Below are 13,487 nucleotides of genomic sequence, written 5' to 3' on the forward strand. Positions count from 1 at the left end.
ACATAACACATCTCTCTGTGACGTACATAACACATCTCTCTGTGACGTACATAACACATCTATCTGTGACGTACATAACACGTCTATCTGTGACGTACATAACACATCTATCTGTGACGTACATAACACATCTCTCTGTGACGTACATAACACGTCTATCTGTGACGTACATAACACGTCTATCTGTGACGTACATAACACATCTATCTGTGACGTACATAACATAACACATCTATCTGTGACGTACATAACACGTCTGTCTGTGACGTACATAACACATCTGTCTGTGACATCTCTCTGTGACGTACATAACACGTCTATCTGTGACGTACATAACACGTCTGTCTGTGACGTACATAACACATCTGTCTGTGACGTACATAACACGTCTCTCTGTGACGTACATAACACGTCTCTCTGTGACGTACATAACACGTCTGTCTGTGACGTACATAACACATCTCTCTGTGACGTACATAACACGTCTATCTGTGACTCTGCTCTTCTACTCTGCAACCTCACAAGCGTAGCGGCACCGATACCTCAGCGTCTCAGTTACCGCCCGTTGTCTCCATCCAGCCAGAAAAACACTTCCAACTTCCCCTTTCTGACCCAGAGAGAAACTAACTCTTAACACACACACCCACACACACACCCACACGGAAAAGAACACAAAGCAACTCTGGAGTCATAAATAAATAACTTTGCCCTTTTCCTTTGAAAATGAATTAGTGCGCTACGTTTAATATTATTCAGCTGAGGTGAAAATAAAACGAACCGTTGGAAAGAAGAAAAGAAATGTTTTTGTTATTCATCGCCCTACGATTGATTAGCGGTGGTGGGCAAATCCTACTTATCAGCAGAGCCCTGCCCCCCCCTGCCTCCCCTCACCCCCCCGCCACCCCACCCTTCCGCTCTGAAATAATGTCCTTAGACAGCTACTTAGCTCTGACATGACCAACGCTGTGGTACAACTCGTGTCAGTCAGGAGATTTAAAAGCTTTAAAGACAAGGAGAGAGAGAGAGAGAGAGAGAGGGAGAGAGAGAGAGGGAGAGAGAGAGAGGGAGAGAGAGAGAGGGAGAGAGAGAGAGAGAGAGAGAGAGAGAGAGAGAGAGAGAGGAAGGGAGGGAGAGAGAGAGGGAGGGAAGGGGAGGGAAATAATTGATGTACTCTTCATAACCCTAAATCACTAAGCTCTCCCTCTCTCTCTCTCTCTCTCCTCCCTCTCTCTCTCCCACCCTCCCTCTCACCCCCTCTCACCCTCTCCCTCTTCCTCTCTCTCTTTCTTTCTCTCTCCCTCCCTCCCTCTCTCTCTCTCTCTTACCCTCCCTCCCTCTCTCCCTCCCTCCCTCCCTCCCTCTCTCTCTCTCTCTCTCTCTCTCTCTCTCCCTCCCTTCCTCCCTGTTGACATAACCTAGCTCAAGGTTGGGCTGTTGACTCCGCCGCCGGTCATTAGCGGGATGAAATACGGTTTAATTGAACGCCCGAGACCGGCGTGTGTATGCATTATTTTAAGTGAATATTGTAATATAACTTGAGGAATAATTACTAATGGCCCCCCTCTCTTTGTTGACACCCTCCGGAATGGATGAGCGTGCGCGGCGGCAGCTAGCTGTGCCTCTCCGCGGAGTGGAGCGGCTGCTCCCCGTCATTAGCTATGGAAATGGATTCCGCCTGAAATGAAGAGGCCCACCGGTGCATTAGATGGGCCGCGGCTAATGGGCCCGCTGTCACCCAGAGTAAGTGTTGCTGCTCTCCGCAGACACACACACACACACACACACACACAGGGAGGGGAGAGGAGAGGAGAGGCGGCGTACACACACACACACAGGGAGGGGAGAGGCGGCGTACACACACACACACACGGGGAGGGGAGAGGCGGCGTACACACACACACACACACACACACAATCGCGCACACACAGAGAGAGAGAGAGGCGTTGTACACACACACACTCGCACGCTCACACACAGAGGCGTTGTGCAAACACACACACACACACACACACACACACACACAGGGAGGGGAGAGGAGAGGCGGCGTACACACACACACACACACACACGGGGAGGGGAGAGACGAGGCAGCGTACACACACACACACACAATCGCGCACACACAGAGAGAGAGAGGCGTTGTACACACACACACTCGCACGCTCTCACACAGAGGCGTTGTGCACACACACACACACACACACACACACAGACGTTGTATATACACACACACACACACACAGAGAGGCGTTGTACACACCACACACACACACACACACACACACAGAGAGGCGTTGTACACACCACACACACACACACACACACACACACACACAGAGGCGTTGTACACACACACACACACACACACACACAGAGAGAAAGAGAGGCGTTGTACACACACACAGGCGTTGTATACACACACACACAAACAGAGAGGCGTTGTACACACCACACACACACACACACACACACACACAGAGGCGTTGTACACACACACACACACACACACACACAGAGAGAAAGAGAGGCGTTGTACACACACACAGGCGTTGTATACACACACACACACAGAGAGGCGTTGTACACACACACACACACACACACAGAGGCGTTGCACACACACACACACACACACAGAGGCGTTGCACACAAACACACACTCACAGAGGCGTTGTACACACACACACACACACTCGCACACACACACACACAGAGGCGTTGTACACACACACACACACACACAGAGACGTTGCACAAAGACACACACACTTGCACACGCACACACAAAGGTACACATGCACACACACACACACACAAACTTGCGTGTGCATGAATGCACACACACGTTCACACACGCACACGGACGTACACATACAAATACTCACACACACAATGCGTGCCTGCGCATGTGCCTGCCTGTCTACGTGCGTGTCTACGTGTGTGTGTGTGTGTGTGTGTGTGTGTGTGTGTGTGTGTGTGTGTGTGTGTGTGTGCGTGCGTGCGTGTGTGTGTGTACACCCTCCTCTCTCACCACCAGGGGCCTGTAGAAGGCGGGCCCCAGCGTGTGTGTGTGTGTGTGTGTGTGTGTGTACACCCTCCTCTCTCACCACCAGGGGTCTGTAGAAGGCGGGCCCCAGCGTGTGGTCCTTGGCCGGGGGGCTCTGCCTGCGCAGGCGGCCCTGGCCGTTGTCCTGGTAACCGAAGGCCTGGCCCGGGGAGGGGATGGAGGGCGCGTCTGTCTGGGGGGGGGCCCTCTGGCGGGGGGGGGGAGCCCTGGAACCACTGGCGGGGGACGGAGTGACAGGAGACAGGAGACAGGGGACAGGGGAGAGGAGACCAGGGGACAGGGAGACAGGGGGGGAGGGGAGAGGGGAGATGAGACAGAGGAGAGGAGACAGGGGAGAGGAGACAGAGCACAGGAGAGAGCGGACAGGGGAGAGGGGGCAGGAGAGAGGGGACAGGGGAGAGGAGACAGAGCACAGGAGAGAGGGGACAGGGGACAGGGGAGAGGAGACAGAGGACAGGAGAGAGGGGACAGGGGACAGGGGAGAGGAGACAGAGGACAGGAGAGAGGGGACAGGAGACAGGGGACAGGAGACAGGGGACAGGGGACAAACAAACAATGTTTTATTAGTCATAAACGTACGTACCACCTTAGCCCCCCCCCCTCTACGTACGTACCACCTTAGCCCCCCCCCTCCGTACGTACCACCTTAGCCCCTCCCCCTCTACATACGTACCACCTTAGCCCCCCCCCCCTCTACGTACGTACCACATTAGCCCCCCCCCCCTCCGTACGTACCACCTTAGCCCCCCCCTCCTCTACATACGTACCACCTTAGCCCCCCCCCTCCGTACGTACCACCTTAGCCCCGCCCCTCTACATACGTACCACCTTAGCCCCCCCCTCCGTACGTACCACCTTAGCCCCGCCCCTCTCCGTACGTACCACCTTAGTCCCCCCCTCCCCTCCGTACGTACCACCTTAGCCCCCCCCCCTCCGTACGTACCACCTTAGCCCCCCTCCTCTACATACGTACCACCTTAGCCCCCCCCTCTCCGTACGTACCACCTTAGCCCCCCCCCCTCCGTACGTACCACCTTAGCCCCCCCCTCTGTACGTACCACCTTAGCCCCCCCCCTCCGTACGTACCACCTTAGCCCCCCTCTCCGTACGTACCACCTTAGCCCCCCCCCCCTCCGTACGTACCACCTTAGCCCCGCCCCTCCGTACGTACCACCTTAGCCCCCCCCTCTCCGTACGTACCACCTTAGCCCCCCCCCCCCTCCGTACGTACCACCTTAGCCCCCCCCCCCCCCTCCGTACGTACCACCTTAGCCCCCCCCCCTCTCCGTACGTACCACCTTAGCCCCCCCCCTCCGTACGTACCACCTTAGCCCACCCCCCTCTACGTACGTACCACCTTAGCCCCCCCCCTCCGTACGTACCACCTTAGCCCCCCCCCCTCCGTACGTACCACCTTAGTCCCCCCCCTCTACATACGTACCACCTTAGCCCCCCCTCTACGTACGTACCACCTTAGCCCCCCCTCCTCCGTACGTACCACCTTAGCCCCCCCCCTCCGTACGTACCACCTTAGCCCCCCCCTCCTCCGTACGTACCACCTTAGCCCCCCCCCTCCGTACGTACGTACCACCTTAGTCCCCCCCCTCTACATACGTACCACCTTAGCCCCCCCCCCTCCGTACGTACCACCTTAGTCCCCCCCCTCTACATACGTACCACCTTAGCCCCCCCTCTACGTACGTACCACCTTAGCCCCCCCTCCTCCGTACGTACCACCTTAGCCCCCCCCCTCCGTACGTACCACCTTAGCCCCCCCCTCCTCCGTACGTACCACCTTAGCCCCCCCCCTCCGTACGTACGTACCACCTTAGTCCCCCCCTTTACATACGTACCACCTTAGCCCCCCCCCCCTCCTCTACATACGTACCACCTTAGCCCCCCCCCTCTCCGTACGTACCACCTTAGCCCCCCCTCCGTATGTACCACCTTAGCCCCCCCCTCTCCGTACGTACCACCTTAGCCCCCCTCTCCGTACGTACCACCTTAGCCCCCCCTCCGTACGTACCACCTTAGCCCCCCTCTACGTACGTACCACCTTAGCCCCCCCCCCTCTCCGTACGTACCACCTTAGCCCCCCCCCCCTCTCCGTACGTACCACCTTAGCCCCTCCCTCCGTACGTACCACCTTAGCCCCCCCCTCCTCTACGTACGTACCACCTTAGCCCCCCCCCCTCTCCGTACGTACCACCTTAGCCCCCCCCCCCTCTCCGTACGTACCACCTTAGCCCCCCCCTCCGTATGTACCACCTTAGCCCCCCCCTCCTCTACATACGTACCACCTTAGCCCCCCCCCCTCCGTACGTACCACCTTAGCCCCCCCCCCTCTGTACGTACCACCTTAGCCCCCCCCCCCCCTCCGTACGTACCACCTTAGCCCCCTCCCTCTGTACGTACCACCTTAGCCCCCCCCCCCCCTCCGTACGTACCACCTTAGCCCCCTCCCTCTGTACGTACCACCTTAGCCCCCCCCCTCCGTACGTACCAACTTAGCCCCCTCCCTCTGTACGTACCACCTTAGCCCCCCCCCTCCTCCCTCCTCTACATACGTACCACCTCAGCCCCCCCCCCCCCTCCCTCCTCTACATACGTACCACCTTAGCCCCCCCCCCCCCCTCCCTCCTCTACATACGTACCACCTCAGCCCCCCCCCCTCCTCCCTCCTCTACATACGTACCACCTCAGCCCCCCCCCCTCCTCCCTCCTCTACATACGTACCACCTTAGCCCCCCCCCTCCTCCCTCCTCTACATACATACCACCTCAGCCCCCCTCCTCTCCGTACGTACCACCTCAGCCCCCCCCCCCCCCCCTCCCTCCTCTACATACGTACCACCTTAGCCCCCCCCCTCCCTCCTCTACATACGTACCACCTTAGCCCCCCCCCCCCTCCCTCCTCTACATACGTACCACCTTAGCCCCCCACCTCCCCGGCCCGTCAGCCTCCCCCGGCCTCAGGACGTTGTTCCCGGGGGTCGCCGGCAGGACGTTGTAGGTTCCAGGCCCCGGCACCTCCGACACCGCCTCGTCAAACCGCTTGGACCGGTTCTGAAGACTCTTACCTCCCAGGATGTGACCCTAGAAGTAGAACAATATACAGGTGCATCTCAAAAAAAAAAATATCATGGAAAGGTTTATTATTCATTGTTCATAATTCAAAAAGTGGAAACTTTCATATATTCTAGAATCTAGATTCATTACACATGAAGTGAAATATTTCAAGGCTTTTTTGTTTTAATGTTTTAATGATTACGGCTGACAGCTCATGAAAAGCAAAAAATCCAGTATCTGAAAATATTTGAATATTTCATAAGACCAATCAAAAATATAAAAGGATTTATAATACAGAAATGTTGACCTTCTTGAAATATTTCACTTTGTGTAATGAATCTAGAATATATAATATAGTATAATAAGGTTTTTATTCGCCATGCAATCAACTTGTCAGTCAGTTGTTGGAATTTAGTATTTTATTTGGCTGAATTTGGCTCTAGGCACAGGGTCAGCACCCCTGGAGCAATTAGGGGTTAAGTGCCTTGCTCAGGGGCACATGCATCTCGCTCCTGAGGTGGGGATCGGACCAACAACCTTCCGATTGCTAGCCGATCTCTCTAACCACTAGGCTACCCTCTTTATCCAAAGCAGCTTACGTTGCATTGAGTGCATACATTTTTCAGTATGAGCATGGTCCTAGCGGGAACCATATGTGACACGTTCTAGTGTTTTGGTCCGCATGTCGGCATGTCGGCATCCGATGTAATGTTCAGACTTTTCTTTCGAAAAATGTGAATACATTTCCGCGTTGTTGAAACTAGTCAATTAACACGGCTTGTTTTGTGAGCCTGCTAACAATGTAAACTAGTGTTATAGTTAACTAGGTGGCAGTGGGGATTACTCACCGATATTAGTGTGTATTCTATTTGTTATTTTTATTTTACCTTTATTTTACCAGATAAAACCAATAGAGAACTAATTCTCAAAAAACGTTTGGAAACGTTATTTCGGTCGATTATTCCTCCCCTTTAATAATACCAATTGGTATTGTATTTTATATCGCTGGAAAATCTGATTAGTCACCTTTACAACGAGGTACAACTTGTAAGGATCATGCATTCGTGGAAAGAGCAACACAGCTAAACGTGTGGGTAGAGGCCCCCCAAAAAATTCCAAAATCCCCTGCAAAACAGCACTTTCGTCATTGAAGGTAGGGCTGCACGATTAATCGATTTTAAATCGAAATCGCGATTTGAAATGATGCGATTAGCTAATCGCAAAGCCTGCGATTTTTTTTTTCCATTTTTTTTTTTTTTTTTTTTTTTTACATTTTTTTTTTTTTTTTTTTTTTAAACCTTTATTTTACCAGGAAGTCACATTGAGATTAAAACCTCTTTTGGAAATTTGATCAGCACTCATGGAATGCCTCTTGTCCAATCAAATTACTTGGTCTCTTTATGACTTTGAACCCGGCGCTCTCAGAGCGAATTTACGAACGCAGGCATAGGTTGTGTCACGACAGTCAGTCCAATTATTATGAGACTTTGGGCTAACGTAACGGAGACAATTAGACACCACATGGCTTACTGGACGTATGATAAACGTTAGTATGTTATAATTGCGACAGGTAAGTGTACAATTTCACTATACTAACTGTACCAGCCAAGTGCATGTCGGTGCTGTTAGTCCAGCCTTAAACTTAGCTTAGCTAACTTGTAGTCTTTGAGACGGTAGCTTAGCTTAGCTACTCATGCTAACCCGGCGTTAAAGTACAGACACAGAGTTGACAGTCTCAGCAACCTGCGGGTTGGTGTTTATATAGTATAGCAGGCTTATGGATACATGGAAGTTAACTGTTCTGTTGTCAAACATGAATGTGTCCTGTATGCATAACCTCATACCATTCGTTCATACCAGCCGGCTTTAAAGACGCAGAGGTTAGCCTAGCCTAGCCTTGGGCTGAAGTATGTCACAGATTCCTAAGTCAAGGTGACGTGTGTCTGTGCTCCATAGTCAGAGACCACCATTCTATCATTCATCAGTTCGACTGTTGACCGAGTCATCTAGATGTGGTCCTTTCAGTTATAGTCACAGTGTATCCCCAAATGATCATTTTAATAGCTGGATCATCTTAGAAAGTAGCCACCTGTCTAGATGAGATGAGGTTATCATATATACAATTCATATCTTTTAAGTTCTCATCCTTGCATTAGAATTAGAGCAGTTAATAGTTTGATGGTATCATGTGGTAATGCTCTCTGAAAATAGGTGATATTCATCCAATCACCTGCCAAGTATTTTTTGAAAGTACCTGCCCTTTTCCAAACAGCTTCCAATTAAGCTTTCCTAGATGGTTGTGTGAAACAAACCACCTGAGTCAGGTTCGTAATGCTCCATCACATGTTTTAATCTGAAGCTTGATTTTAAAGCAACCCAACTTTAAAGCAACCCAATGTAAGTTTAGTTCTTTCACTCGTAGCTCGGGCTGTGGGGGTGCTAGAGGAGGGAGCCTCTAAGTCCCCTGAAGACGTACAAACAAACTGCACGTTGATACGACCTTCCTAGCCGGAGATATGGCCACACTTTACAAAAACTCCCTTTTTTTTTTTTTTTTTTTTTTTTTGCTATTTAAAAAAATAATAATCGCAAATTAATCGCAATCGCGATATCTGTCCAAATAATCGCAATTCGATTTTTTCCCCAAATCGTGCAGCCCTAATTGAAGGCAATCTCAATGCAGTGAGATATCGGAATGATATTCTGGAGCCAGTGGCGATCCTATATCTCTAGAATCTGGGACCCAACTCCATCCTCCAGGATGACAACACTCGCCCCCACAGAGCCAGGACCAGAGTGACCAACGCAACCATATTGGCTGACTTGCGGCAAATCCTGGTTGAGGAATGGGATGCCGTCCCACAGCAGTGTGTGACCAGCATGAGGAGGAGGTGCCAAGCTGTTGTGACTCCGTATGGATCTTCCACACGCTACTGAGGTCCCTGACAGTGTAAAATGAATAAAGTATAAAAATGTCAATATGTGTTGTTTTTTCCTTATTACTGTGGGAGAGTGCAATCATCCAATCCACCAAGCAACTCAAAACGAGAGTGAATACCAACAGAAGAATATTGCAGGGGATTTTGGCAAAAAAAATGTGGGCCTCTACCCACACGTTTAGCTGTGTTGCTCCTTCCACGAATGCATGATCCTTACAAGTTTTACCTCGTTGTAAAAGTGACTAATCAGGCTTTCCAACGATATAAAATACAATACCAATTGGTATTGTTAAAGGGGAGGAATAATCGACCGAAATAACGTTTCCAAACTTTTTTTGAGGAGTTTATATATATATATAGTATATATAATGTGTATATTGTTATATATTCTATAAGAACTGGTTGATAAAGATCCGTTGTAATCTATCTGATTCATCAGTTGGAGAGACAGGTAGATGGATGGGTCACCTGGCCCTGGGAGCTGCTGTACTGGGCGGGCCCGGGCAGAGCCATGTCATCGCTGGACCGATCGAACAAGGACTCTCGGTTGGAGAGGGAGAGGAACGGAGCATAGCAATCTGTACAACACATGTTGGCCCACATCATTAGCGTTATTGACAATAAACACATTGTCATAGGGCCTATGATGTTTTTATTTTCAGTGTTTCAGTTTTATACACAAGACAAACTATCTAACTAACCAACAACAAACTGCCAGACATACATGTCTAGTAACAGGCCTACTGATGTTTGAACAGCAAAAAAATTACTTTTCGGTAGATTCGGGGGCTAAAACATCTGGGCCAAATGATGTCCAAACATGTCAACAGTCCTACCTTGAGTGCCATGAAAGGCGCCTTGTAAAATAAATGTATTAAATGTATTATTATTACCTGACTTCTCTGTTCTGAACGTGTTGACCTCGTAGGACCCTGGCCCCACTGTGGAGGGGGTGCTGCCCAGGGGGGGGTTGGTGACCCGGGGGGCGCGTCCGTACATGCCCACCAGGACAGACTGACTGACTGACTGACTGACTGACTGACTGGCTGACTTGACTGACAACTCAATTAACGTTTGGTTTTGTTTACATCCAAATGTTATCGTCTCGTCAACGTAGTTTTTTTAGCCTTGAAAAACTGTTGGAAATGGTCTATTCTTGTTGTGGCCGCGACACAAACGCGCAATGTTATTGTGCGTGTCGTTGCTTGGACACACCGGAGTCACATTACATGACATTAAGCGTGCGTTCCTACATTCACTCTGAGAGCGCCGGAGCGCACACTGGGTTCAACGTCATAAAGGGACCAAGTACTCTGATTGGACAAGAGGCATTCCATCAGTGCTGATCAGATTCCAGTGCGAATTTACGAACGCAGCCCCCGTTAGAATTAGAATGGTCACTGACTAGGAAATAGAATGACATTTGAATTTGATTCTATTTAAACAAACAGGGGAAAACTTTCTGTTTGTTGTTGCATTGGTAATACATTGCAACGCAATCTCAATAAAAAAAACTAAGTGAACTTCTAAGCACATTTCTGAAGTTGTCGGTCCCATATTCAGACTGAACAACTTTATAAATAATACAATGCTGCCACCTAGTGGATTAATATTGTTCATGCAGCTTGAAAATGACGGATGTGATTAAACCCTTTTTTTAAAACGCACAAAAAACGACATTTACTCATAATATTAAGGCCAATAACGTCATTGTATCCTATTCTATGTTCTATTATATTCTATGATGTGAATGATAACTATGATTCACTCAGTTGTAGGCTATGGCGAGCAAGGATCTCATTTCATATAAAATAATTTAGAGATTCAATTGACAAACGACAGTAATGTTTAAAAAAAAAATGGACAGAACAGACAGAAATGAGGACACAACACTAATATTTTAATATGTATTAACGCAATTAATTCACATAGTTGTGTAGTGGAGTACATGGCCGTGCGGTATCATAGGGTTCCATGGTGTAGCGGTTATCACGTCTGCTTTACACGCAGAAGGTCCTGGGTTCGAGCCCCAGTGGAACCACGCTTTTATACCTCACGAGGAGGTCACAGAATACTGGACCAGCACTCACTCCCCAAGCACTCGCCTATGGAAGCATATAGTAGACATTAATTCAAATGCTAATGCAATATGAGATTGCAATTGCATGTTCCACTTTTGCATGCATTCTTTCAGAAAATATTCAAATTCAAATGCAATTCTAATTATTTGCATTTTCATTTTTCATGTACCTGATGTGCACATTCACCTCGCCGGGTTGGACGGACCCACCTCTTACTGCATTTCGCTGTCTGGTATTTGTACTCTTCTGCAATGTCAATAAAGTTGAATCGAATAAAAAATAAAAAAAACGACTGCGCAGCCAGTGCCTGCGCTCTAGCGACGGCCGCGAACCCCAGCCAGGATGACCCCGCGCCGCGCGAAATCTCGCGAGATTTCAACCGAGCCAACGCCGTGGGTGGACCTGAGGATGACCCCCCGCTCGAAATCTCGCGAGATTCTTCTCACCGAGCCAACGCTGGTGCCTGGTGGTGGAGAGACAAAAGAAGGAGGGAGAGAGAGAGCGAGACTGCATGAAGACACAGAAACACAACGTTAGCTCGCTCCTTTAGCCTCCGCGACAAACACTCACAACAGACCCCGACAACAGTATTCAACTTTGAGAAATCACAACTAACACAGAAGCAGCAGTATTTGTAAGAGCAGAAAGCTGGAAGTGTTTGTGTGTGTTGCACCGCCATGCCCAGCAGCGCAGCTTTGTTGGAGACAGAGGAGACGGAGGAGACGCCGCCGCTCGTGCATGCAGCAGCCGGCATAGGCCTCGACGACCCGCCGGAGACCCTCCTGCACCACCCTCCACCCTCCTCCTGCACCCACCCGGGCCCGGTCTCCTCCTCGCATTACAACCTCCTCCTCGGGGGTGCCACGGTGCTGGACCTGCAGCCCTTACCCCGCCACCAGGAGGAGGACCATGAGAGACCCGGGGAAGACTTCCTGGAGGACCTGGACCACCATGACTTCTCCACCATGCACCACCACAACATCCTGCTCCTGGGGGGGCAGCAGGAGGCCCAGGTCTGCTCCGGGGGGCTGCAGCTGCTGGGCTGCTCCTCTGAACAGAGATCTGTGATGATGATGACACCGCCCGGGATGATGAAGATGATGGACTCCTCCTCTACTACTACTACTACCGAGACAACGGTGTTGTTGTACTCAGACGAGCTGGAGGAGGGCATGGGACACCACCCCCACCTCCACCACCACGCCGGGATGGTGCTCCTGCCCCCCGGGGGGGTGTACGGGGGGGGAGGGGAGGTGGGCTATGAGGAGGTGGAGGAGGAGGAGGAGGAGGTGACGGCCTTGGCGCTCCTGCAGCGGAGGAAGAGCGTGAACACCACGGAGTGCGTGGCCGTGCCCAGCTCCGAGCATGTGGCCGAGATCGTGGGCAGACAGGGTGGGTTGACAAGTCCACAACAACTTTGTTCCAGCTTGTACATTCAGCTAAACATTGCGATTCGTTTAGCTAGTTAGACTAGAATATTTGTCTCTTTTTTTCCTTCTTTTTTAAAAATTATTATTTATTTATTGTTATCTGTTTTGATTTGTTGTTTATTTGTATTTGTCTTTTTTTTATTATTATTATTATTTCCAGATTTGACACATTTCATCTGAGCGAGACAAGCAGTGTGTTCGTAGACAAGCAGAGCTATGAGCTTTAACTAGGTCACCGAGTCAAATTGACATTTTCAAAGTTGCCAAGATTTTTATTTATTTTTTGCTTGCTGATCAACTTAATGTGACGCGCATAATTTCCCATGGTTGGATAATTAACTGTTCATACATCAACAGTGTTCATATTCATACACTTTGACATCCAGCTCAGCTCTCCATGGCTCCATGCTGCAGACTCAACTCTGAGCTTGGCTTTGTCTCGTCATCAACAACAACAACACGATGTAGAAATGCAGATCTCATGTGTTGTCAGCCAGTCCAGATCTTCTGTTATCCAGCTGGTAGTTAGTCAAAGTTTAGTGGTTGTCTGTTGTCTTCCTCATGTTGGCTGTGTGGCCTTTTGAGTTTGAGCACTGTCATGGGACACGGTGGCAGAAGTGTGTTTATGTTTGCATCTTGGAGGGTGGGGGATGGTGTTGTCAAAAAAGAAGTTTGTGGGAAACAGGAAAATAGACTTTCACCAAGGCAGCAGGACATAGCACTGGTATCTCCAATGGACTTTTTCCAACTGTGTCAACGAATCTGTATTTACGTTTTCTAAGATATTATCTTGATTATATGTAACAATGATATTATCAAGATTACAGAATCAATGTTTTAAAACTATATTGACCAAAATGTTTTCATGACACTAAAAACAGCCTGATAGGATATTAGGCTT

At 49.8% G+C, this 13,487-nt stretch overlaps 1 protein-coding gene across 1 annotated transcript in view; it reads right to left on the minus strand.

Annotated features, from left to right (window-relative positions):
- Positions 1–10,074, minus strand: part of stpg2 (sperm-tail PG-rich repeat containing 2) — a gene marked incomplete at both ends in the record, with an annotated part of 29,927 nt that extends 19,853 nt beyond the window's left edge. The window contains 4 exon segments of the mRNA XM_080532936.1: positions 3,109–3,240; positions 5,996–6,163; positions 9,544–9,653; positions 9,969–10,074. Of these exon segments, the coding sequence (XP_080389062.1) occupies positions 3,109–3,240; positions 5,996–6,163; positions 9,544–9,653; positions 9,969–10,074 (516 nt within the window).
- Positions 10,075–13,487: the final 3,413 nt, after the last annotated feature.

The sequence above is a fragment of the Nansenia antarctica genome, assembly GCF_963989245.1.
Source record: "Nansenia antarctica genome assembly, chromosome: 5".
NCBI classification, from domain to species: Eukaryota; Metazoa; Chordata; class Actinopteri; order Argentiniformes; family Microstomatidae; genus Nansenia; species Nansenia antarctica.